The 27,797-nt window shown below is 42.7% G+C and overlaps 1 protein-coding gene across 1 annotated transcript in view; it reads right to left on the minus strand.

Moving 5' to 3' along the window:
* BEND4 (BEN domain containing 4) overlaps positions 1 to 27,797 on the minus strand; it is a 139,036-nt gene that overhangs the window by 43,648 nt on the left and 67,591 nt on the right. The window contains 1 exon segment of the mRNA XM_056557173.1: positions 209 to 449. Within this exon segment, the coding sequence (XP_056413148.1) occupies positions 209 to 449 (241 nt within the window).

Raw genomic sequence — 27,797 nt, forward strand, 5'->3', positions numbered from 1 at the left:
GAACAAGGTTCTCATGAAGAAAATAAAGTAAAGACTTCTATTAACTGAAGATTTAGGATGAAATGCACAGTTTTCACAACACATAAAAAATATGTAAATGAAAACAGTCATAACAATTAACGCATCACAATAAATGTATCATGTGAAGCCTAGAAAAGAAAGCGCCACATATGATATAAACCAAGATTTACACTGAAAGATGCAGTACCTCTGAGACATGTAACTTTAACAGGATCCAGGGGACGTCTTTCAGGACCAGAGTCTCCTGTCTGCACTGACCTTTTCCTTTTCCCAAGGCCACATGAATATTTAAGCTCATCTGTTGTGAAAACAAATCTTATGAGGTATCGGAGGAGCCGCCTTCCATCTTTCTTGGAGGAGTTGACTGCCTCATCCCATTGTTTACTGGTTATGTATACAGGGTAGTTGTTCAACAGCTGTTTGCTGCCCTGTGGAGGTAACACACACAATTGTTATATATAAATACATTGATAAGGCTCTTTTCACACTGCGTCTAGAAGGGTCTTTTGGAGAAACAGTGGGGCAAAAAAGTATTTAGTCACCAATTGTGCAAGTTCTCCCCCATAAAAAGATGAGAGAGGCGTGTAATTTTCATCATAGGTACACCCCAACTATGAGAGACATAATGAGGAAAAAAATCCATAAAATCTCATTGCCTGATTTTAAATAATGTATTTGCAAATTATGGTGGTAAATAAGTATTTGGTTAATAACAAAAGTTCATCTCAATACTTTGTTGTATACCCTTTGTTGGCAATGACAGAGGTCCAACATTTTCTGTAAGTCTTCACAAGGTTTTCACACACTGTTGCTGGTATTTTGGCCCATTCCTCCATGCAGATCTCCTCTAGAGCAGTGATGTTTTGGGGCTGTTGCTGGGCAACACGGACTTTCAACTCCCTCCATAAGGTTTTCTATGGGGTTGAGATCTGGAGACTGGCTAGGCCCCTCCAGGACCTGGAAATGCTTCTTACAAAACCACTCCTTCATTGCCTGGGCGGTGTGTTTCGGATCATTGTCATGCTGAAAGACCCAGCCACGTTTCATCTTTAATGCCCTTGCTGATGGAAGGAGGTTTTCACTCAAAATCTCATGATACATGGCCCCATTCATTCTTTCCTTTACACGGATCAGTTGTCCTGGTCCCTTAGCAGAAAAACATCCCCAAAGCATGATGTTTCCAGCCCCATGCTTCACAGTAGGTATGGTGTTCTTTGGATGCAACTCAGCATTCTTTCTCCTCCAAACACGACAAGTTAAGTTTTTACCAAAAAGTTCAACTTTGGTTTCATCTGACCATATGACATTCTTCCAATCCTCTAACTTCAGACAGGCCCCTTGAAAAAGTGGGATAACGAAACGGCGTTGGGGCGCCGAGACACAACACCAATATGGGTAAGCACAATTGCACTTTGTAATGCACCATCTATGCAGGCACCTGCACTTGAGTATTAGCACATTGATCATGTGGAGGCGCAGTATGAGCGATATATTGGGATGTATTCTAATTCTAGATATATTGTCTAATTGTGAAATTGTGAAACATTGTGTGGCACTTTATCGTTTTTCTGCAGGCATTTGTGCTAATATTATACATAAATATCCTTATATAAATATCTCTGTGGCAGTCCGGAATCTCTGTTTTCACACCTTGTTTTGTATGTTGAGCATGTATATGGTTTGTTTCAATAAAGATTGATAACATTTTTTCAGTGGTCCGTATGAACTCTTATTATAGTTTTGTGGTAAAAATTAGTGTTTTTTGGAGTTCCCACGATTTAAGTATGTAGGAGTATATTTTGACACTATTACAAAAGCACAATGCTGGTAGGCACAACGCGTCAGTTGGGGTCCTTTTTCTTTGTATATATAGGCCCAGACATGTACTGGCTTAAGCAGGGGGAGGTGTCTGGCACTGCATGATTTGAGTCCCTGGCAGCTTGTGTTACTGGTGGTAGCCTTTATTACTTTGATCCCAGCTCTCTGTAGGTCATTCACTAGGTCCCCCCGTGTGGTTCTGGGACTTTTGCTCACCGCTCTTGTGATCATTTTGACACCACAGGGTGAGATCTTGCGTGGAGCCCCAGATCGAGGGAGATTATTAGTGGTCTTGTAGGTCTTCCAATTTCTAATAATTGCTCCCACAGTTGATTTCTTCACACCAAGCTGCTAGCCTAATGCAGATTCAGTCTTCCCAGCCTGGTGCAGGTCTACAATTTTGTTTCTGGTGTCCTTCGAGAGCTCTTTGGTCTTGGCCATAGTGGAGTTTTGAGTGTGACTGTTTGAGGTTGTGGACAGGTGTCTTTTATACTAATAACAAGTTCAAACAGGTGTCATTAATACAGGTAACGAGTGGAGGACAGAGGAGACTCTTAAAGAAGAAGTTACAGGTCTGTGAGAGCCAAAAATCTTGCTTGCTTGTAGGTGACCAAATACTTATTGTCCACCATAATTTGCTAATAAATTCTTTAAAAATCAGACAATGTGATTTTATAGATTTTTTTTCATTATGTCTCTCATAGTTGAGGTATACCTATGATGAACATTACAGGCCTCTCATCTTTTTAAGTGGGAGATCTTGCGCAGTTGGCGGCTGACTAAATACTTTTTTGCCCCACTGTATATGTTGTGGAAATTCTGCGATGTTTATCTCCAATGTAGACATGACAGATGCCACTTGGGGACACCCATCATATGTAGGCTCCCATGTTATCAAAAACCTTGCAGTATACTTCTCTTTACTGTACATCGCTCTACGGAACAGGGCAGCAGCCTACTCTATTCCATACAGATAATAAATGTAAACCCCATTAAAAAGCAGCCAAAACAGGGGCCAAAATGACACTCTTCATATCCATATATCCCCATTACTCCCATCAGGTAATGGGGGTCTATGGATACATTTACAGTATATGCCAGGAGATTTCCCAACACATACTGACTGAAAGTCTCTACCACTGTTTCAGAACTACAACTTCCAGCATGCCATGACAGCCAGTGCATGATGGGAGTTGTATTTTTGCAACAAGAAGACAGACACAGACTGGATTTATCTTTCTTATAAAATACCTTATGCAACACATTAGCCAGACCTTATAAAAATATTTAGTAAATAGCAAGATACAGCAGTCGGCACTTCAACCCCTTTCTTTACCTCTGTTCCACTCGGACAATGAATTTGCACAATGCAGACTTCCACCCGGGGAAACGTGCTGCACCTGCTGCGGTGCGAAAAGCTCACGAATAGGAAGAAATCCAGATAAATCCAGCAAAGAAGAAATAATGGGCCGCACTCACCAGCTTAAAAGTGCAAATAGTGCTTGATTCTTTATTTTCAGAGGTGCATCACATCAACTGGCAGGACATCTCACAAGAGCTTCTGCATAGAAATGGGTGACAGCTGTTGCACGTGCGCATGCGCGCTTCATCAGACCCTGCCCTCCTAGGTGCAGATCACCTTAAATACTCTCACCTGGTGACGTGCACAAAGGAGGGGCCAACAGGTTTACAAAAATACCACATGAAATACAATAAAAACATATAACTTCTATTTATGCAGTGCAACTCCTTCAGTTTTACAAAAAGACACTAAAATCCAGCCTTTCCTTCAACCCGAGATCTCCTTGTGCGTTGGTTTTTATTGTATTTCATGTGGTATTTTTGTAAAACCTGTTGGCCCCTCCTTTGTGCACGTCACCAGGTGAGAGTATTTAAGGTGATCTGCACCTAGGAGGGCAGGGTCTGATGAAGCGCGCATGCGCACGCGCAACAGCTGTCACCCATTTCTATGCAGAAGCTCTTGTGAGATGTCCTGCCAGTTGATGTGATGCCCCTCTGAAAATAAAGAATCAAGCACTGTTTGCACTTTTAAGCTGGTGAGTGCAGCCCATTATTTCTTCTTTGCTGGCCTCATAAAAATATATTGATCTTTATATAACAGCAAAATATTTTATCGAGCTTTATTGTAATCATTTGCCTGTGCCTTTAATTAAGACGTAACAAGATGCAGATCATTCCTAGACCATCTCCTGTGAATTTCTATACCACCCCCCTCCCAATTCAAATCAATAATAAACCAATGCATCTGTCAGGTCACATTTTCTCAGACATCTGCCCAGGTTTGATCATTTCGACTTTGTATAATGTGTAAACAGGGCATATGGTGGAAAGAAAGGTAAAAAATACAAATCTGTCATTCTCTCAGAAAATGGGGCCTTAAAGGGGTACTACCGTGCTGACAACTTATCCCCTATCTAAAGGATAGGGAATAAGTTGCCTGATCGCGCGGGATCCCGCCGCTGGGGACCCCCACGATCTCGCACGCAGCACCCTGCTCTCATCAGGCCCCAGAGCGAACATCGCTCTGGGTCTGATGACTGCCGATCACGGGGCCGGAGTATTGTGACGTATTGTGACAGCTGTCTCGCCCCCTGCCATAGACTTGCATTGAGGGGCGGAGCATGGCGTCACACGGGGGCGGAGCTGTGACATCACGATCACCTCACCAGTCATCAGACCCGGAGCGGATGTTCGCTCCGGGGCCTGATGAGAGCGGGGTGCTGCGTGCGAGATCGCGGGGGTCCCCAGTGGCGGGACCCCACACGAACAGGCAACTTATCCCCTATCCTTTAAATAGGGAATAAGTTGCCAGCACGGTAGTACCCCTTTAAAGGGAGTTCTCAACAAAGCAAAGTTAGTTTTGTACCAAAGTTGGTAAAATGTGCAACACTATGCAGTTGAACTAAGCATGCCTGATGACATACATGATGTCCTAAGACAGTTGTAACAAAGGAAAGTAGTGCAAAACAAAGAAGGCACATGTATAACTCTCCCATATAGTACATTTTGACAAATGCTTTTACATGTGAAATATGTTTAGTTTCACGTAATGCATCAGTTTAGACCTATATATATATATTTTATTTTGTTAAAGGGGTACTCCGGTGGAAAACTATTTTTTTCAAATCAACTAGTGGCAGAAAGTTAAACAGATTTGTAAATTACTTATATTTAAAAATATTAATCCTTCCAGTACTTATCAGCTGCTGTATGCTCCAGAGGAAGTTGTATAGGTCTTTTCTGTCTGACCACAGTGCTCTCTGCTGACACCTCCGTCCATGTCAGGAACTGTCCAGAGTAGAAGCAAATCCCATAGCAAACCTCTCCTGCTCTGGACAGTTCCTGACATGGACGGAGGTGTCAGCAGAGAGCACTGTGGTCAGACAGAACATAACTATACAACTTCCTCTGTAGTTTACAGCAGCAGATAAGTACTGGAAGGATTAAGATTTTTATATAGAAGCAATTTATAAATCTGTTTAACTTTCTGGCACCAGATGATTTAAAAAAAATGCTTTCCACCAGGGTACTGTTTTAAGCTCAGTTAAAGGGAATCCGACAGCAGCATCACTAGACTAAACTGAATATACAGGGTACTGAGGATACTGATTCAAACACAATTTACCTTCGGTGCAGCCGTTCTGTTGTAATCCTTGACTGAATAAACTGCACCTTGATTTTTTCACTTTACCTGGAGTGCTGCGCCATTGTTTTCTATGTACATGGGTCGTGGTTGAATCCAGGACGCTGGCACCCATTATTTTACAAAATCAGTCTAAATAGTGCTGCATTCCTTTCATCTTTCTATGGTAGAGGGTATCATTAAGGGGAATCAGACAGAAGCATTCCCCGCACTAACCTAAATCTACAGGCTAATAGTGCGGGTGTTTAAGATGTAATTTACCAGTTGAGTTTGTGATACTGTTCTGTTGTAATCCTTAGAAAAGAGAATATGCACATGAGCCTTTCCGAGTCGTTCTTTATGCTGTACTAACATAGTTTCTCCCGCCTGCTAAAGCCAATAGCTCTAAGGGAAGAGTTATCCCCCATAACTCTCAAATGGAAGAAGTTTGGAACAACCAGGAACTGGCCGCCCCACCAAACTAAGCAATCACAATAGCTGTCACGCCCCCTCCCGTAGGCTTGCATTGAGGGGCGGAGCGTGATGTCACACGGGGGCGCAGGAGTGACGTCACACGCCGCCCGCCCTGTGACGTCACACGCCGCCGCTCCGGGGACTGATTCCAAACGGGGTGCCCCGTGCAAGATCCCGGAGGTCCCCAGCGGCGGGACCCCCGCGATCAGGCATCTTATCCCCTTTCCTTTGGATAGGGGATAAGATGTGTAAGCACCGGAGTACCCCTTTAATAGTGAAATCAAGAAACTTACATGAGGAACATCAGGCAGCCATAGGAAAAAGGTTCTCCTCAGAAGTTCTCTCACGGGCTAAATGGCGCCAAAACGTCATGTGACAAACGTCTTGCGTACCATACACATGAAATAGAAACCAGTATAAAGGAGCTGAGATGGGCTGTATTCTATTACTGCGCATGATTCACAGAGCCCGTGCACAAGTTTAGTAAATTTTGCGCAGCTAAATGACAAATACACGCAGCAGAAAGGGGTAAAAAAAGCTCTACCATACACTGATGTTGATGAATCCCCCCTAAGAGTTTATTTCTACTTCCTTCATTCTGCATTTTTATTTCATTTACTCATTCGTTCAGCCTCAGTCAGACCCATCTGTGTCACATATTAAAGGGGCAAATGGCTACCTATATATATATACGCACGCGTGCGGCGTGAGTTTGTGCTTTAGTGTGCACACCCTAATGCAATAGGCTGCGCACGCCTATGTATAAAGATCAAATAGATATAGAATATACATGTGAGGTATAGCTAGATTAACCCATTGCAGACGTTGGGCGTACAGATACATCCTTGCCATCCAGGACTTAAAGGGGTATTATGGTGAAAACCTTTTTTCTTTTAAATCAACTGGTGGCAGAAAGTTAAACATATTTGTAAATTACTTCTATTAAAAAATCTTAATTCTTCCTGTACTTATTAGCTGCTGAATACTACAGAGGAAATTCTTTTCTTTTTGGAATGCTCTCTGATGACATCACGAGCACAGTTCTCTCTGCTGACGTTATTATTATAATAATAATAATAACAATGCTTTATTTATTGTTGTCCTTAGTGGGATTTGAACCCAAGTCCCCAGCACTGCAAGGCAGCAGTGCTAACCACTGAGCCACCATGCTGCCCTTAGCATACATCTGCTATGCATCTGCTATGCATGGTTGCTAAAATGAACAGAGATGTCAGCAGAGAGCACTGTGGTCGTGATGTCATCAGTGTTCCAAAAAGAAAGGAATTTCCTATGTAGCATTCAGCAGCTAATAAGTACTGGAAGGATTAAAATGTTTTAATAGAAGTAATTTACAAATATGTTTAACTTTCTGCCACCAGTTGATTTAAAAGAAAAAAGGTTTTCACCGGAGTACCCCTTTAACACACCTGGGCATACATGTCCACCCTGGAGCATTAAAGGGGTACTCCACTGGCCAGCGTTCGGAACATTTAGCGTCACGCCCCCTCGCAAGGTATCACAAGGGGGCGTGGCCCACCCCCGCAGATCGCACACAGCGTATGCTGTTTTTATAGATAGAAAAATATTTAGTAAGTTCTCCGAATTAAAGGGTAGCTCTGATTTCATTGTGATGGAAGGAGACATGTTCGAACTCCTGGCAACACCGCTTGCTTTAGCATCGGGCCACGGAAGTCTCAATTTTCAGTCTCTCCAAATGAGAGTTACCCTTTAAATCCTATCCATAGTGTTATTGTGTAGTTCCGTTCTACACTGAAGACACTAGAATAGATCCATAGCCCATTCATCCTCTCTCACGCACCATGCCTTCACAACACAATGTTGGCTCCAGCCCTGATCGCAACGCACAAAGAAAAGTAGTCGAAGTCATTCCCTGAGAAAAACACAAGCACTATTACACTGACAATAAAACATGCTCCGAAATGAACAAGTAATTGCTCATTCTAAGGGCTGACACTTTTAAATTACATTTGCATTTTCCATAACAAGACCCAATGAGGTATAATGAACACCTCTGAGAAAGCAGTTATTTATAATTTGCACTTTAGCAGGTAGGAGCAGAAGTGTCAATGATCCAGTGACTGAGAACATCATTTAAATATAACCCGTAACCTTCCTCTTCCCCTATTAACATGTCAGGTGCCCGGGATGTGTCTGATGAAGGAGTCGTCTTTATGACGGGTGACAGTATACTGTACAGATGACGCTTTATCATCAGCTCCCTAAATTACCATTAAGTAGTGGAAAATGTGCTGCTCAATCTTACGGAGGAATAAAAAACAAACATCTCAGACCAATAAAACTGCAGCATTAAACCTGTTAAAAAGCTTGATGTAAAGGCAAAGAGTATTCCGTGCAGTTTACGGCACTAAGTAAATGTCACCGTGTCAAGCTGCAATCCTACCGACTGATAATTTACATGAGCTGTAAAACTCCAGGGCCAACTGGAAGCATTGGGACTAATTACTGGAATGTGTATGAGCGACATATTATACCGCCGATGTGTCAATAATACAGATCAGCTGTTTATTTTATACACATACACGGTTATATCCATTTATGGCATGTTTTATGGTCACAGGAGGTTTGGATACCCCTACTGATACTGAGAATGGAGGGCCACAACTCTAATGTGGCGCTGCGACACACTGTGCAGGGTAGATGCAGCCTGGCTCTATTTAAAGGGGTACTCCGCTGGAAAACTTTTTTTTTTCTCTAATCAACTGGTGCCAGAGAGTTAAACAGATTTGTAAATTACTTTTATTTAAAAAACCAGTACTTATCAGCTGCTATATGCTCCTTCTATATTTCCTTTCTGTCTGAGCACAGTGCTCTCTGCTGACACCTCTGTCCATTTTAGGAACTGTCCAGAGTAGGGGCAAATCCCCAAAGCAAACCTCTTCTACTCCTACTTCCTGACATGGACAGAGGTGTCAGCAGAGAGCACTGTGGTCAGACAGAAAAGAACCACTCTACTTCCTCTGTAGTATACAGCAGCTGATAAGTACTGGAAGGATTTAGATTTTTAAATAGAAGTAATGTACAAGATGTGAGTAGAAGCCTTGTTAGAGGAATGGCTATGGATATCGAGGAATGGCTGTGGATATCGTGTTTTTGGATTTTGCAAAAGCGTTTGATACGGTTTGGAAATTTTAGTTTGTAACTGGATTGAACACTGGCTCATGGATCGTACCCAGAGAGGTGGTCAATGATTCGTACTCTGGTTGGTCCCCGGTTGTTAGTGGTGTACCCCAAGGTTCAGTACTGGGCCCGCTGCTGTTTAATTTATTTATTAATGATATAGAGGATGGTATTAACAGCTCTGTTTCTATCTTTGCAGATGACACCAAGCTTTGTAGCACGGTACAGTCTATTGAGGATGTGTATAGGTTACAAGATGACTTGGATAGACTAAGTGTCTGGGCATCCACTTGGCAAATGAGGTTCAATGTGGATAAATGTAAAGTTATGCATCTGGGTACTAATAACCTGCATGCATCGTATGTCTTAGGGGGGATTAAACTGATAGACAAGAATCTGGGTGTACTTGTAGATCACAGACTACAGAATAGCATACAATGTCAGGCTGCTGCTTCCAAGGCCGGCAGGATATTGTCATGTATCAAAAGAGGCATAGACTCGAGGGACAGGGACATAATACTCCCCCTTTATAAAGCATTGGTATGGCCTCACCTGGAATATGCTGTTCAGTTTTTGGCACCAGTTTATAAAGGGACACTGCGGAGCTGGAGAAGGTGCAGAGACGCGCGACTAAACTAATATGGGGCATGGAACATCTTAGCTATGAGGAAAGACTAAAAGAATTACATTTGTTTAGTCTTGAGAAGAGACGTTTAAGGGGGGATATGATAAACGTATGTAAGTATATAAATGGCCCATACAAAAAATATGGGGAAAAACTGTTCCAGGTTAAACCTCCTCAAAGGACAAGGGGGCACTCCCTCCGTCTGGAGAAGAAAAGGTTTAGTCTAAAGGGGCGACACGCCTTCTTTACCATAAGAACTGTGAATTTATGGAACAGTCTATCTCAGGAACTGGTCAGAACTAAATAACATTAATGCTCAAGCAGAAATGTAATCACATCCCATCCCTTTCATCCAATCATGTCCCTTCCCTTCAATTCCTTTGTGTAACTTGATGGACGTATGTCTTTTTTCAACCCTACTATGTAACAAATCTGTTTCACTTTCTGGCACCAGTTGATGTAAAAAATAAATAAATAATTTATTTCCAGCAGAGTACCCCTTTAATTGAAAGGGGCCAGGCTGCTGTACATTAGGGCATTTGGAATAAGCCCTTTGTTAGAGCTGCTGAAATAGATACTTTTTTTTCTTTTAGAAAAGCTCATAGGGGTTAATTTAACCCATTTAGGTACTTAATTTTTTAATTAAATAAATTACAAACTTAATACATATAGGCTGTCATACAACATATTCATTTTTTTTTCTCCTAATGGCCCCATTTCAAGGACCTAAAGGGTCTCTGTAGCTTCAACTGACACCACCAAATGTATTTTAATGCTCAATGTGTTTTGCATTAAGTACAATGTTATAAAAACAATATATGGTTTTTATAACATCATGGAGAATCCCAAAACCGGACAGTCCTGTGGCCAAAACCGTAGTAGACCTTGGTTTTGTGCACAGGAAAAAAATGTAAAAGAACAAAACTGTACACAACCGGATACATCTAGTTGTGTACATTTTGAATGGGATGTCAATGAATATGTTTTTTCATACAGGTGCATAAAGTTTTCTCATTGAAAACCCTATACGGCAACCTTATGTAAAAAACGTGACGTGAATGCACCCTTTAGTTTTGCACTCAACTCCCCTCGGTGGGAAGGAAGGGGGAGCTGGTCCGGGCCATCTATGCTGCAGGGACCGTCCTGTGGGGAGGGTTAGTCATTCCGGGCTTTCCATCTTCACCAGGAGGTCCTCTTCTCCGCTCCGAGCCGGCCCCGGCCTAGTGACATTGCCTTGACAACGACGCACAGGGACGTCTGTGCGCAGCAGACGTACCTGCACATAAACGTTCCTATGCGTCATCGTCAAGGCAACGTCACTAGTCCAGGGCCGGCCCGGTGAAAATGGACAGCCCGGAATGACTAACCCTCCCCACAGGACGCTCCCTACAGCATAGATGGCCCGGACCAGCTCACCCTTCCTTCCCACCGAGGGGAGGTGAGTACAAAACTAAAGGGGGGGTCTGGATGATGACGAAGGCCGCAGTGGTCTTCAACCTGCGGACCTCCAGATGTTTCTAAACTACAACTCCCAGCATGCCCGGACAGTGTAGTTTTGCAACATCTGGATTGAAAGGCGGTGATGATGAAGGGGGGGGGATGACGAAGGGGATGATGAGAGGGTGATGATGACGGGGGTGAAAATGACAGGGTGAGGATGACGGGGGTGTTAATGACGGGGGTCTGGATGATGACATGGGGGGATGATGTATTTCCCACCCTAGGCTTATAGTTGAGTCAATAACTTTTCCTGGGTTTTTGAAGTGAAATTAGGGGCCTCAGCTTATATTCGGGTCGGCTTATACTCGAGTATATACGGTACATCTTTGTAAGCCTACAGCTATCGCCTTGAATCAGTTTCTATGTTGCGTACATAGTTACAAAGATATCAATCAACACGTAATCGTATCAAATTATATCTTACCATGTACTGCAAGATATTACATCTATTTTCTGTACATTTCCAGAAATGTCAGAAATGAGTAAACCCAATGATCAGGGCGCACAGTACTATGGCATTAACGTTCATTAGTATGATTGGGATTACGGTGTTGAATTAATTTGCCAAGATAATTAGCACATATTTTAATGAATTCAAACTAATGGTCTATATGTTTCATAACATATACAAGTAGATGTACTGTGGGGTGAAAAAAGTGTAACTGGTAAAAGGTGTAAATGTTACAAAGTAATTTCTATAATTGGCATTAACACATTTCTCGGTAGACTAAGATATTAGAGGGAGGCAGAAAATACCTCACATCTACAAATACGTTATTAGTCCCTTAGGGGACTTTTAGGAGGAATCAGTCGGGACACCAGGGAAGCAGAGGTAAGGTCTCCGGCTACCTTTATAGTGGATCTCCCCCACTATGTTGGGGGGGGGGGGGTCGGGAGGAGGGAGCCCACCAGGAAGTATTCACATGTCCCTTTAGACGCCGCTGTCTGCTTTGACAGCGGTGATCGAAAGGGTTAATAGCCAGCCGCCGCGATCGCCACATGCTGGCTATTAGCGGCAGCCCTAAGCTATTGAAAACAGCCGGGGGCTGCAGAGTATGGAGCGGGCACAAGTTCGGAGCCCCCTCCATACACCCCTCTGAGCATCGCCGTGTTTGTCAGGGGCTTCCAGGTTCAGCTCTGCTGCCCGAAGCAGGGCCAAGGGACGGAAAAATTCACTGCCCGGCACCCGGAACTGCATGTGCCGGGTGTCAGGCGATAGTAATTCCACATCCCCGGATATACTGTATATCTGTGGTCAGAGGCGTAGCTTGTAGCTTCTGTAACAGGGCCCCATATGCCAATTATATTACTGGTCTCTAATGGGGCAGATGTGCTTTGGGGGCCCCCTTAGGCACCAGGGCCCTGATGCAACTGCTGCCTCTATAGCTACGCCCCTGTCAGTGGTCTCCAAACAGTGGACCTCCAGATGTTGAGAAACATAGAAACATAGAATGTGTTGGCAGATAAGAACCATTCGGCCCACATAGTCTGCCCAATATTCTGAATACTATTAATAGTCCCTGGCCCTAGCAAATATGAATGTTGGGGCATCCTGGGAGTTATAGTTTTTTTCATCTGGAGGTCCACTTTTTGGAGACCACTACTGTAGATGCACACCCAGTCCTTAGATCCACACACAGGAACCATAATGTGATATCCATATTGCATCCACAGAACATTCATATACTGTAGATTAGTGGTCTTCAAGCTGATGTTGAAAAACTACAACAGCCATTGGTTGTCAGGGCATGCTGGGACTTGTAGTTTTGCAACATCTTGAGGTCTACAGTTTGGAGACCACTGCTGTAGATAAACACAAGATGGCACACAAGACTGGTGGGTAGCTACCATTTGTGTGAAAATTGTCAATGTCATCTACACTAAAATAACAACAGCAAAACATACAAGTCATATAAAACTGTGAGCGGAGTGAGTGATCCATATCTACAGATACAAGATGTCAGCTAGAACATAAGACAAAGATCAGCTTGCTCAGTCTTTATCTGATAAGGGGGCGATATTAATAATAAATAATGGTATAAAAGAAATCTTCCTTTTCTGATTAGGGTGTAAAGATACGCAATAAAGAGAATCTTTGGTTATGCAGTAAAAGCTGAAGATGATGCTAGAAAGGTAAACAGATTTGTAAATTACTCCTATTAAAAAATCTTTATCCTTCCAGTACTTATTAGCGGCTGTATATTACAGAGAAAGCTCTTTTGTTTTTCGAATTTCTTTTTTTTCTGTTCACAGTGCTCTCTGCTGACACCTCTGTCTGTTTCAGGAACTGTCCAGAGCAGCATATGTTTGCTATGAGGATTTGCTCCTGTTCTAGAGAGTTCCTGATAAGAACAGAGGTGTCAGCAGAGAGCTCTGTGGACAGAAAAAAAAAAGAAATCCAAAAACAAGAGCTTTCTCTGTAATATACAGCCGCTAATAAGTACTGGAAGGATAAATATTTTTTAATAGAAGTAATTTACAAATCTGTTTAACTTTCTGGCACCAGTTGATAAAAAAAATGTTTTCCACCAGAGTACCCCTTTAAGGAAACAAATGAGCACTTAGCGTTTATAAGCCATAGAAATAGATACTGGAAAGACCATTACTGCTGGGTCCACAGAAGGTTTTAGTACAGTAATATTCCCACTTAAGCAGATTTCATATTGTTTCCTTTTTCTTTAAACTAAATTCATGATCACTGAAATTGTAAAACTTATTCATATCTATAGATAGATAAACATATGCATATATATATATATATATATATATATATATATATATACACACATACACACACACACACTGCTCAAAAAAATAAAGGGAACACTAAGATAACACATCCTAGATCTGAATGAATGAACTAATCGTATGAAATACTTTCTCTTTAACCCCTTAAGGACCGGGGTTTTTTCCGTTTTTGCATTTTCGTTTTTTGCTCCTTGCCTTTAAAAAATCAGAACTTTCAATTTTGCACCTAAAAATCCATATGATGGCTTATTTTTTGTGCCACCAATTCAACTTTGTAATGACGTCAGTCATTTTGCCCAAAAATCTACTGTGAAACGGAAAAAAAAAATCATTGTGCGACAAATTTTTTTTTTTAAAAACGCCGTTTTGTAACTTTTGGGGGCTTCCGTTTCTACGCAGTGCATATTTCGGTTAAAATGACACCTTATCTTTATTCGGTAGGTCCATACGATTAAAATGATACCCTACTTATATAGGTTTGGTTTTGTCGCACTTCTGGAAAAAATCATAACTACATGCAGGAAAATTAATACGTTTAAAATTGTCATCTTCTGACCCCTATAACTTTTTTATTTTTCCGTGTATGGGGTGGTATGAGGGCTAATTTTTTGCGCCGTGATCTGAAGTTTTTAACGGTACCATTTTTGCATTAATAGGACTTATTGATCGCTTTTTATTCATTTTTAAATGATATAAAAAGTGACCAAAAATGCACTATTTTGGACTTTGGAATTTTTTTGAGCGCACGCCATTGACCGAGCGGTTTAATTAATGATATATTTTTATAATTCCGACATTTCCGCACGCGGTGATACCATATATGTTTATTTTTATTTTTATTTACACTGTGTTTTTTTTGCAGTGTTATAGGTCCCATAGGGACCTATAACACTGCACACACTGATCATCATTCTTTCTCATAACAAACCAGTGATCAACGATTCTGCCGCATGACTGCTCATGCCTGGATCTCAGGCACTGAGCAGTCATTCGGCGATCGGACAGCGAGGAGGCAGGTAGGGGCCCTCCCGCTGTCCTGTCAGCTGTTCGGGATGCCGCGATTAGCCGCGGCTATCCCGAACAGCCCGACTGAGCTAGCCGGCAACTTTCACTTTTAGCCGCGTGGCTCAGCTCTGAGCGCGCGGCTAAAGGGTTAATAGCGCGCGGCGCCGCAATCGGCGCTGCGCGCTATTAGAGGTGGGTCCCGGCTTCACTATGATGCCGGGCCCGACGTGATATGACGTGGGGTTTATGTGTAACCCCGCGTTATATCGGGAGAGCAGGACCAAGGACGTACCGGTACGTCCTTGGTCCTTAAGGGGTTAAATAGTTGAATGTGCTGACAACAAAATCACACAAAAATTATCAATGGAAATCAAATTTATCAACCCATGGAGATTTGGATATGGAGTCAAACTCAAAATCTAAGTGGAAAACCACACTACAGGCTGATCCAACTTTGAAATAATGTCCTTAAAACAAGTCAAAATGAGGCTCAGTAGTGTGTGTGGCCTCCATGTGCCCGTATGACTTACAATGCCTGGGCATGCTCCTGATGAGGTGGTGGATGGTCTCCTGAGGGATGTCCTCCCAGACCTGGACTAAAGCATCCGCCAACTCCTGGAAGTCTGTGGTGTTGGTGGATGGAGCGAGACATGTTGTTCCAGATATGCTCAATCGGATTCAGGTCTGGGGAACGGGCGGGCCAGTCCATAGCATCAATGCCTTCCTCTTGCAGGAACTGCAAACACACTCCAGCCACATGAGGTCTAGCATTGTCTTACATTAGGAGGAACCCAGGGCCAACCGCACCAGCATATGGTCTCACAAGGGGTCTGAGGGTCAGGCTACCTCTTGCAAGCACATGGAGGGCTGTGCAACCCCCAAAGAAATGCCACCTCACACCATTACTGACCCACCGCCAAACCGGTCATGCGGGAGAATGTTGCAGGCAGCATAACGTTCTCCACGGCGTCGTCAGACTCTGTCACCTCTGTCACATGTGCTCAGTGTGAACCTGCTTTCATCTGTGAAGAGCACAGGGCGCCAGTGGCAAATCTGCCAATCTTGGTGTTCTCTGGCAAATGCCAAATGTCCTGCACGGTGTTGGGTTGGCTGTAAGCCCAACCCCCACCTGTGGATGTCGGGGCCTCATGCCACCTTCATGGAGTCTGTTTCTGACCGTTTGAGTGGACACATGCACATTTGTGGCCTGCTGGAGGTCATTTTGCAGGGCTCTGGCAGTGCTCCTCCTTGCACAAAGGTGGAGGTAGCGGTCCTGTTGCTGGGTTGTTGCCCTCCTACGGCCTCCTCCACATCTCCTGATGTACTGGCCTGTCTCCTGGTAGCGCCTCTATGCTCTGGACAGTACGCTGACAGACACAGCAAACTTTCTTGCCACAGCTCGCATTGATGTGCCATCCTGGATGAGCTTCCCTACCTGAGCCACTTGTGTGGGTTGTAGACTCCTTCTCATGCTACCACTAGAGTGAAAGCACCGCTAGCACTCAAAAGTGACCTAAACATCAGCAATGAAGCATAGGAACTGAGAAGTGGTCTGTGGTCACCACCTGCAGAACCACTACTTTATTGGAGGTGTCTTGCAAATTGCCTATAATTTCCACCTGTTGTCTGTTCCATTTGCATGTGAAATTGATTGTCAATCAGTGTTGCTTCCTGAGTGGACAGTGTGATTTCACAGAAGTGTGATTGACTTGGAGTTACATTGTGTTGTTTAAGTGTTCCCTTTATTTCTTTGAGCAGTGTATATATATTTATGTATAGGGAGAGGGAGAGGGAGAGAGAGAGTATTTTTTTTTCTAAATATTGTGATGCAAATGAGTTCAGGAAAAGCTGTAAAGAAATGGGAAAGTATGGGAAGTATTCACTCGGACATAAGCTGGAGGGTTGCAAGGGTCTAAAATGATCAGTGGCATTCATTCTGAGGCACATGTTTTGATCCCAGCCACCAAAACACATTTACGGAAGACAGCATATTTCTAAAACTGAAGTCCAATACAAGTCTATGGGACTTCCAGTACCTTACTCCACAAGCTCCGCCTTACATCTTCAGGTGAGTTTGTCAGTCCAGCTTGCAAGCCACTCACCTCTTGCAAAGCAACGCCCACTCCATCATAGCCACACCGCCTTCAATTTTGAACCCTTTCTGTGCATTGGTCCGGCTTGCAAATCACTCCCACAAAGGTATGCTTCCTTCTTTTTTTGGCCTACAATATCTTCATCAGAACTCAGCCCCACCCCATCACGGGATATGAGGACAGGATATGAGAATATGATATGAGGTTGGGATATAAGGTCGAGATATGAGGACGGGATATGAGGACAAAATATCAGGACGAGATATGAGGAAAAGGGAATAAGTAATATTTGGATGGAATATGAGGACAGAATATGGGGACAGGATAGAAGGTCGGGATATGAGGACAGGATATGAGGTCGGGATATGAGGACCGGATATGAGAATGTGATAGGAGGTCGGGATATGAGAATGTGATAGGAGGTCGGGATATGAGGACAGGATATGAGAATGTGATAGGAGGTCGGGATATGAGGACAGGATATAAGAATGTGATTGGAGGTCGGGATATGAGGACAGGATATGAGAATGTGATAGGAGGTCGGGATATGAGGACAGGATATGAGAATGTGATAGGAGGTCGGGATATGAGGACAGGATACGAGAATGTGATAGGAGGTCGGGATATGAGGACCGGATATGAGAATGTGATAGGAGGTCGGGATATGAGAATGTGATAGGAGGTCGGGATATGAGGACAGGATATGAGAATGTGATAGGAGGTCGGGATATGAGGACAGGATATGAGAATGTGATAGGAGGTCGGGATATGAGAATGTGATAGGAGGTCGGGATATGAGGACCGGATATGAAAATGTGATAGGAGGTCGGGATATGAGAATGTGATAGGAGGTCGGGATATGAGGACCGGATATGAGAATGTGATAGGAGGTCGGGATATGAGAATGTGATAGGAGGTCGGGATATGAGGACAGGATATGAGAATGTGATAGGAGGTCGGGATATGAGGACAGGATATGAGAATGTGATAGGAGGTCGGGATATGAGGACAGGATATGAGAATGTGATAGGAGGTCGGGATATGAGGACAGGATATAAGAATGTGATTGGAGGTCGGGATATGAGGACAGGATATGAGAATGTGATAGGAGGTCGGGATATGAGGACAGGATATGAGAATGTGATAGGAGGTCGGGATATGAGGACAGGATACGAGAATGTGATAGGAGGTCGGGATATGAGGACCGGATATGAGAATGTGATAGGAGGTCGGGATATGAGAATGTGATAGGAGGTCGGGATATGAGGACAGGATATGAGAATGTGATAGGAGGTCGGGATATGAGGACAGGATATGAGAATGTGATAGGAGGTCGGGATATGAGGACAGGATATGAGAATGTGATAGGAGGTCGGGATATGAGGACAGGATATGAGAATGTGATAGGAGGTCGGGATATGAGGACAGGATATGAGAATGTGATAGGAGGTCGGGATATGAGGACAGGATATGAGAATGTGATAGGAGGTCGGGATATGAAGACGGGATATGAGAATGTGATAGGAGGTCGGGATATGAGGACAGGATACAAGGATGGGATATGAGGAGGGAGTATGAGGGCAAGAGATCAAGAGATTCCTCCTTTGTTGATTTTCGTCCCCGACAAGGATTAGGTACTCTGCCAGAATATATATATATAATACTTATGATGTCAAACATGTCATGTTCTCTGCATGCAGTAATTGAATGTTAACATTCTTGTTTTCATTCAAAGTTTGAGTTCACATGTTCAGTGAAATGGAGCCATTGAAGACGGGAAGGCTAAATGCAGTAAGCTGGATCGGGTGCACCCATCATCCCTATAAGATTAAATCGGGCACGGCCCCTATAGATGATCTAGCATAGCTGTCCCTTGGCATGGCTGTACCAGATCAAAAAGATGGTGTAAATAGAAAGGTTCCAGTGACAAAATAGGAGATTTTTTTGAGATTTTAAAAAGGGTAAAGAACTGAAAGCATATTATAAAGTTTTATACATTGTCAAGGTTTCATTTACAATACACAAAACTGAAAACCTCTCCCTATTAATATTCTTAATATTAATATTCAAGAATGTTGCATTGAAGAAGGCTTCACTGAGTTTATAAGGAGAAATAAAAATCCTTTAAAAAGCCCTCTCGATTGATTGAACCTTTGATTGATCGATCCTCTGTGCTATGACAGTCCTGCCAGAAACAAGATGTGTTCAGCAGCAGCTGCGCCTTTCCTCTCTCCTTACTGACTACCCCATAGATTGTCTGATCAATTTCAGTGCAATTAATCTTGAGGCTTGGTGCACAGATTCTGCAGATCAATGATGCTGTAGAGTTCAAACCTATATTTTAGACATATGTATAATCAATATGCAGTGCAAGCCAGTCTGTCGGAGCCAAAGGATATGTGAATGTCTTCCTGCTTTCTTTTTGTTTTTTCCATTAAACACTGTTTTGCGGTGACTTTTTCCCTTTGTCATATAAATAATGCCTCTTGGCTTAGAACTGCTTTACCATGTTGTCAGAGCAAAATTCCTTGCTGCCTGTTAGATAGGAAACATTACAGATTGGGCTTCTAGTCACCCTGGACCTATTAACAAGGGTTTTAATGTACAAAAAAGAAAGTTGCAACAGCACTCTTGCTCAAAAAATGGAGGCTCTTAGCGCACTTTTTGATCAAAATGTGTCCCCCTATATATATACAGTGGTCCCTCAACATACGATGGTAATCCGTTCCAAATGGACCATCGTTTGTTGAAACCATCGTATGTTGAGGGATCCGTGCAATGTAAAGTATTGGACAGTGGTCTACAACCTGCGGACCTCCAGATGTTGCAAAACTACAACAACCAGCATGCCCGGACAGCCAACGGCTGTCCGGGCATGCTGGGAGTTGTAGTTTTGCAACATCTGGAGATCAGCAGGTTTAAGACCACTGGTAGAGGAAGTTGTACTCCCCTGTTCCCGCCGCTCCAGACCGTTACCGCTGCCCTGGATGTCGCCTTCCATCGCTGTCGCCGCGTCCCCGGGGTGTCCCCGACGCTCCGGCAAGGCCTCTGCTTCCCCGACATCCTCGCTCTCCGTCGCCGCCATCACGTCGCTACGCACACCGCTCCTATTGGATGACGGGACGGCGTGCGCAGCGACGTGATGACAACGATGGCGAGCACCGATGATGGAGGGGCTCCCGAAGAGGACGCGCCGGAGCCCCTAGGACAGGTAAGTGATCGTCAGTGGACCACACGGGGCACCATAAACGGCTATCCGGCGGCAGCTGAAGCAGTCTGCGCTGCCGGATAGCCGTTTATGCGATGGCTCCGACATACAAAAGCATCGTATGTTGATGCTGCCTTCAATATGTCAAAATGATCGTAGGTCGGGGGGTCACTGTATATATATATATATATATATATATATATATATATATATATACACATGTACATATACACACACACACACACCCTGTATATATATATATATATATATATATATATATATATATATATATGTGTGTAATACATTTATATATAAAAAAAGAATAAAATCATTCCTCTTGAATTTCACATGTCACTAGGGTTGATGTGAATGAAAAATGTCTAAAAGTTTCTGTAAACTACCAAATAAACTAAAAACATTTTGCTGCACTTATAAGCAGAGCATGACCTTGTATTGTACAGGTCTACAATATGGTGCCCATAGATTACAATTGGCCCATACTGTAATATGAAGGTGCTGACGTTGCTGTACATGGACCTTAGACCTTACAGCTGTAATGGATATTGTCAGAACAAAGAAGGAAAACCTCTCACAAAGATTTTTGTTTGGGGAAAAAAAACAAAGGTTTTCTTTAGATTCCATTAGAATGTATGTCTCTGCCTTCAACGATTTGTATTAGGAAATGTAAATGGTTATTATGCACCAAGTGGTCTCCATTTGGGAGTAACATTTCACTTGTCAGTGAGCTATTGTGAAGGACAATACAGTGAATATTTTTATAGGGCTGGATTAATACAAGGTTGTTTTTATGTTAACAGAAATTTCTAAATTTCCCATCACTGATGTTTATAGAGAAAAAGCTGCCATGGGCAATGGATAGAAGTTGGTCAAACTAAGCAATTACGACAGGACAAGCTATACATGAGATTGAGTGGCACCCGACATTCACCTCATGGCAGCCGTCAGTGGAAAGAAGCATTAGGTGAAGTTTAATAAGCCAATTCTTTATATCCGCATGGCCCCCTCTCCTTACGGTAAACATATGCGCACTCATGTAAGCTGAATGTGCATGTATATTGGGGAGTCAGGAGGAATAATTGTTGGTCAATCAGGGGCTCAGCTCATGTAAAGATGTATGAACAACTCAAGTAATTTAAAGGGAAACCCTGCCCCTAGACAGCTTATACCCTATCCAAAGAAGAGGGGATAAGATGTCTGATCGCGGAGGTCCCGCCGCTGTTGCACCCCACACATCCGGTGCACGGAGCAAACTTCGCTCTGTGCCGGATGACAGGCGATGCAGGGCGGAGGCTCGTGACGTCAAGGCCACGCTCGCTCAATGCAAGTCTATGGGAGGGGGCGTAACGGCCATCACGCCCCCTCCCATAAACTTGCATTGAGGGGGGTGTGGTCATGACGTCACGTGCGGGACACGGCCGTGATGTCAAGAGCCTTCGGCGCTGCACCCAACGCTCTAAATGAATGCCGGGTTCAGCAGGGAGATCATGGGGGTCCCCAGCCGCAGGACCCCCGCGATCAGACATCTTATCCCATATCCTTTGGATAGGAGATAAGATGTCTAGGGTTGGAGTACTTCTTTAACAAAAAGCTATATATTATCAGCCCTTCTGTATTACTGTTAAGTGTTGCTTCACTTGCATTAGGGCTGCACGATATGGGGAAAATGTGCGATTGCGATTTTGGGCCTAAATATTGCGATTTCGATATGCGATGCGATATAATAAAAAATATTGTGAAATTCCCCCCATTTCATGTCCAATCTCCTCCATTTCACATCTACCTACCCATTTTATGCCCACCGCCTATTTCACATCTCCCCCTTGTCATATTCTCCCCCCCTTGTCACATTCTCCCCCCCATGTCATATTCCCCACCCTTATCACCCCCCCCCCCCGTCACATTCCCCCCCCCCCCCCTCCCCTCATATTCTTGTATTCTTGTACTGCAGCAATACACTGGATTTCCCGGGCGGATTTCAAATCTTCCACGGGACCCGGGAAACCTAATATATTGCTGCAGTACAAGTCCTTTCCCCATCAGCCAATCACTGGCTTTTGCAATATATCGCGCAGCCCTAACTTGCATGGGACTATAAATGTTTATAAATAAACTTTGAACCTAATATTTTTCCATTCAATCAGAAGATAACATAAAGGGAGTAAAACATGACATGATAAATCTGTTGTCAGAGAACACTTTATTCGATGTAGTATGCAGCTGCTCTAACACAGTAACTATATGCTGTAATTTTCATTGTGGGGTAATTATGGTTAATATGCACACATCTCCAATTTATTCCTAAAGAAGTGAAGTATCTAAGTCAACAGTTACTTAAGAGGAATCTTGACTTCTTATAATGCATCTGAGGTCCTTTGGGATGCGTGAAAAAGTGTGGGTAGCTATGAAAGCTACGCAAAAGATAAGATGTGATCTTCAATTAACATATCAAGACAACTTCCATCAAAGTGACGTGAGAGTTGGGTACTTTGCAGGAGGCTACAGTGCCCTCTACTTCAATAACTCTGCCACTTCTGGGAATTGTGGAGATAACTTGCTTATATGAATGCACATCATTGCTGTGAACAAATAATGTCATTATCATATTTTAAGTACAATCCAAAGTAACAGAACATTAGGATAAGTAGGGTAAGTCAATGATTACAGGTAGGTCAATGTTAGAGAAGAACAAGCTGGTTTTCTAACCTCGTTTCCACACAAAGCTTGGTGTAAAGACTCTTAAGTTTAACACATCCAAGTTGCAGTGTGGTGCATTTTCTGTCTACATTACTTATATGTTACCCCTAAACTCAATAATTTATACAGCTGTTAATGAATTAACAAATACATAAAGTTAGCTGAATGCAGAATAGAAATGATTCAGCTCAGCTGAGCATGTAAAATCAATGGAGCAGAGCAAAAACCACTGGTGCCGCTTATCTCTTGTAAACAAGCACTGATTTCATAGATTGGCTCTCAGTTACAGAGCCTATTCCCAGGTCAAGCATCAGGTGGGGAGCACCATATGAATGATCGCTGCAAACTGTTACCAGATGCACATGCCCTATTACACGTGGAGATTTGTGGTTGAAGGGCAAGGATTTTTGATGGCCCTATCAGCCGATGAAAAGGCAGACCCCTGCCCGAAACGAGGGCTGATCTAGTAGACTGCCCCATGTAAAAGGCTCTTAACCTCATCGTCCAAAATCAAGAGCATTTGCTGACATAAATCCAATGCCTATGGGAGCCTCTAAAAGGTTTCGGCCCACTAACAGAATTTATCACCAAAGTTAGGCAACACATTTATGATCATGAGAGTTCTGACTGGTGGGACCACCACAAATTAACAGAATGCCAGTCTTCCAGTGCCCCTTGGGAATAAAGCAGTAGCGCACCAGTAGTGTTCCATTCACAAGGGGCACTTGTTGACCAATGTTCTGTCAATCTCTGTTGGTCCCGGCAGTCAAAACTCTATCAATCATACATGTAACACCTTTCCTGTGAACTTGTGATAAATGCTGTTAGTCAGATGTTTGAAATCCACAAAAACAATCTTATTGACCTAAAAGAGCGTATTCTGGCCCCTAAAAATATATCCCTTATATAAGAGAAGTGTCCCAAAGTTCACAATTTCTAGAACGCTGACTATTCATGCTGACTGGAGAGGTGGACGACACACGCTCCATTTATTGTCTATAGGAGAGCCCAAGATACCTGAATACATTGCTTTGGGAACAGAAATTCATTTTTTTAGGGCTGGAGTATCCCTTCGTTGTGCGATAGATAGTGAGCAGTATATACATCATAAAAAATAAACTTTCAGTAAACATCATCTCCCGCTAGTATTTAAAACAAATATTCTTCACATGATTTTTAATTTAAGTAGACAGTTACTATAAAGCGGTGCTGCCATGAAGGGCTGTATAACGTATATGCATCAAACTGAAGAGCACACAAGGGAGGAGCAGCGTGAAGACAAGTCCGGCCACTAAGCTGCTCTTAGCCATTTCAGTGGGGATCAAAATTTGTGCACCCCAGGTAAAAATTTGTATTAATGTGCATAAAGAAGCCAAAGAAAGATGGAAAAATCTCCAAAAGGCATCAAATTACAGATTAGACATTCTTATAATATGTCAACAAAAGTTTTATTTTATTTTTATCACTTACACTTTCTAAATAACAGAAAACAAAACAATGGCGTCTGCAAAAGTTTGGGCACCGTGCAGAATTTATAGCATGCACTGCCCCCTTTGCAAAGCTGAGACCTGCCAGTGGCATGGATTGTTCTCAATCATCATCTGGGAAGACCAGGTGAGGTCAATCTCAAAGGTTTTAAATGCCCAGACTCATCTGACCTTGCCCCAACAATCAGCACCATGGATTCTTCTAAGCAGTTGTCTAGAAATCTGAAACTGAAAATAGTTGACGCTCACAAAGCTGGAGAAGGCTATAAGAAGATAGTAAAATGTTTTCAAATGTCAATATCCTCTGTTCGGAATGTAATTAAGAAATGGCAGTCATTAGGAACAGTGGAAGTTAAATCAAGATCTGGAAGACCAAGAAAAATATCAGACAGAACAGCTCGCAGGATTGTGAGAAAAACAATTCAAAGCCCACGTTTGACTGCACAATCCCTCCAGAAAGATCTGGCAGACACTGGAGTTGTGGTACACTATTCCACTAAAAAGAGATACTTGTACAAATATGGTCTTCATGGAAGAGTCATCAGAAGAAAACGTTTTCTACGTTCTCACCACAAAAATCAGTGTTTGAACTTTGCAAATGAACATATAGACAAGCCTGATGCATTTTGGAAACAAGTTCTGTGGACCGATGAGGTTAAAATGTAACTTTTTGTCCGGAATGAGCAAAGGCACATTTGGAGAAGAACCTCTGTCCAGCTGTTAAGAATGGGGGTGGATCAATCATGCTTTGGGGTTGTATTGCAGCCAGTGGCACAGGGAACATCTCACGTGTAGAAGGAAAAATTGGTTCAATAAAATTTGAGCAAATTTTGGATGCTAACTTGATGCCATCTGTGAAAAAGCTGAAGTTAAAGAGAGGATGGCTTCTACAAATGGATAATGATCCTAAACACACCTCGACATCCACGGGGGATTACATCAAGAGGCGTAAACTGAAGGTTTTGCTATGGCCTTCACAATATCCTGACCTCAACATAATTGAAAATCTATGGATATACCTTAAAAGAGCAGTGCGTGACAGACAGCCCAGAAATCTCAAAGAACTGGAAGACTTTTGTAAGAAAAAATGGGCAAAGATACCTCAAACAACAATTGAAAGACTCTTGGCTGCCTACAAAAAGCGTTTACAAGCTGTGATACTTGCCAAAGGGGGCAGTACAAGATATTAACTCTGCAGGGTGCCCAAATTTTGCAGATGCCATTTTTTTGTTTTCTGCTATTTTAAAAGTGTAAATGATGGAAATAAAATCTAACTTTTGTTGACATATTATAAGAATGTCTAATCTGTAATTTGATGCCTTTTGGAGATTTTTCCATCTTTCCTTGGCTTCTTTATGCACATTAATACACATTTTTACCTGGGGTGCCCAAACTTTTGATCCCCACTGTATTTTAGCCAAGAAGATTTTGAATGGTTGAAAACATCTTATTGACAAAGTTCTCCTCTGTCCTCACAATTGAATGCTCAGTTGAATGCGGGCACATTATATTATCTCTAATGATAATATTGCTTTCACTAACCAAGATATCTAGACATACCAGCAGCTAGTAGGTAGACTATGCTTATATATATGTACTCCACTTCACAGAGATCAAAGCATCTGTAAGATATGTGGGATAAACTGTATTTTGGCCAACAATAACTAATCCTGCCAACGGGGCTACAAAAAGCTGAAGTTCAAAAAATAGCATTAGGTGGGAGGTGTGGGTTCTGTCCCTGGGTGTTTCGTGGCACTTACAGGCTGTCTTACAGTATTTTCATTCAATGTGATTTTAACGTTTCTGGTCCCCTGAGTCCAACGCGGTTTTTATTTTGTTGCTACATCCCCTATTCCAAAGATATAGGAATTTCCATATTTGGTTGTCTAGCTGCACTTTTCCCTACAGAGTCAAGTAAGAATGACATTTCTTTAAAGAAAAAAAAAAAGGGGGTAAATGCTAGACTTGGGGCGGTTAAATTGAGGCTAAGGGGTATTCCAGGATATTGTTATTTATTTGACTATGCTACAGGGGCTGTAAAGTTAGTGTAGTTCATAATATAGTGTCTGTACCTGTGTGTGACGGTTTTCTCACAATTCTTCTGTGATTTTCACCTCTATATTTATTGTTAACAGCTTACAAGATTACTGTTGTCTCCGGTTTTCCCAGGTTGAAGTGCAGCCAAGACATTACATCACTAGTCAGGTGTTCAGGGAGAGCCTGTCCTGCTTCAATGAGTGGAGCGACCGCTGAGTGGGAGAGAGATCATTCTGCAACTAATTGCATTTTTGCCACAGCTGGAGGCATCCTGATTAAAAAAACACTGGCCTTTTGAATGGAATGCAGCTCATTTGTTTTTCCATAGGTGGGGTGGCTGATGTGTGAAAGGGAGGAAAGTGACCTCTTGTAGATGAAGAAGGAAATTCTAACAGGAAATAGCCAGTTCACAAAAAGATAGCCCCAGCGTTATGGTAATCTCACAACATTTAGCCCCAAGACAAGCGCAGATCCTTCCTAAGCATGCCCATTACTGTCTGGCAGGTACTAAAATCACCTTATGGTGGATAACCCCTTTAATAGTCCAATTTGGCTTTTAAAATGTTATTAACTATGGAACTGGTTACCATTCTTATATTCTTATATTTTATTTCCTTACTATTTTTTCAGTGTGGGAATTGTATAGCACATATTACAAGCTGTATGTCATCCCCAGAGATAGTCCACCTGATGTCCCACTTTGACCGCTGACTTTACACCATCTCCTGCATGGAGTAGTATCATGATCCTCCCGATTCTCTAAATAAAAAAACTCCTCCTAATGGATCACATGTGGACCACTTGGTTGTCATGATCCATAAGAAGAAAGTCAGCAGAATACATATATATCCACTTCACGGGACCCTGGGTAAATAGGATTGTGTGGGGTATACCTGGACCTGCATTGAAGCTACTAAAAATAAAGAATTAAGTAAATAGTTATATGCTATGCAAATGTCAGTTCATATGACTTGCATTATAAAAAGGTCAACGAGCTTCTCTTAGTAATTTGTTTCAGCAGATTCTCTGACTTTTTACTCTACTGCTGCATAGGATGCACTTAAAGGGGTATTCCGGGCAAAAACCTTTTATCTCCTATCCAAAGCATAGGGGATAAGATGTCTGATCTCGGGGGGCCCGCTGCTGAGACCCCCACGATCTCCCTGCAGCACTCGCTTTCTATGCGGGTGCTGAATCTTCAGTTTCGGAAACCTCCGGGTTTCCGGGACTGGGGACGTGACGTCAAGCTATGCCCCCTCCCATA

This window comes from Hyla sarda, chromosome 1 (genome assembly GCF_029499605.1).
Source record: "Hyla sarda isolate aHylSar1 chromosome 1, aHylSar1.hap1, whole genome shotgun sequence".
Lineage (NCBI taxonomy): Eukaryota > Metazoa > Chordata > Amphibia > Anura > Hylidae > Hyla > Hyla sarda.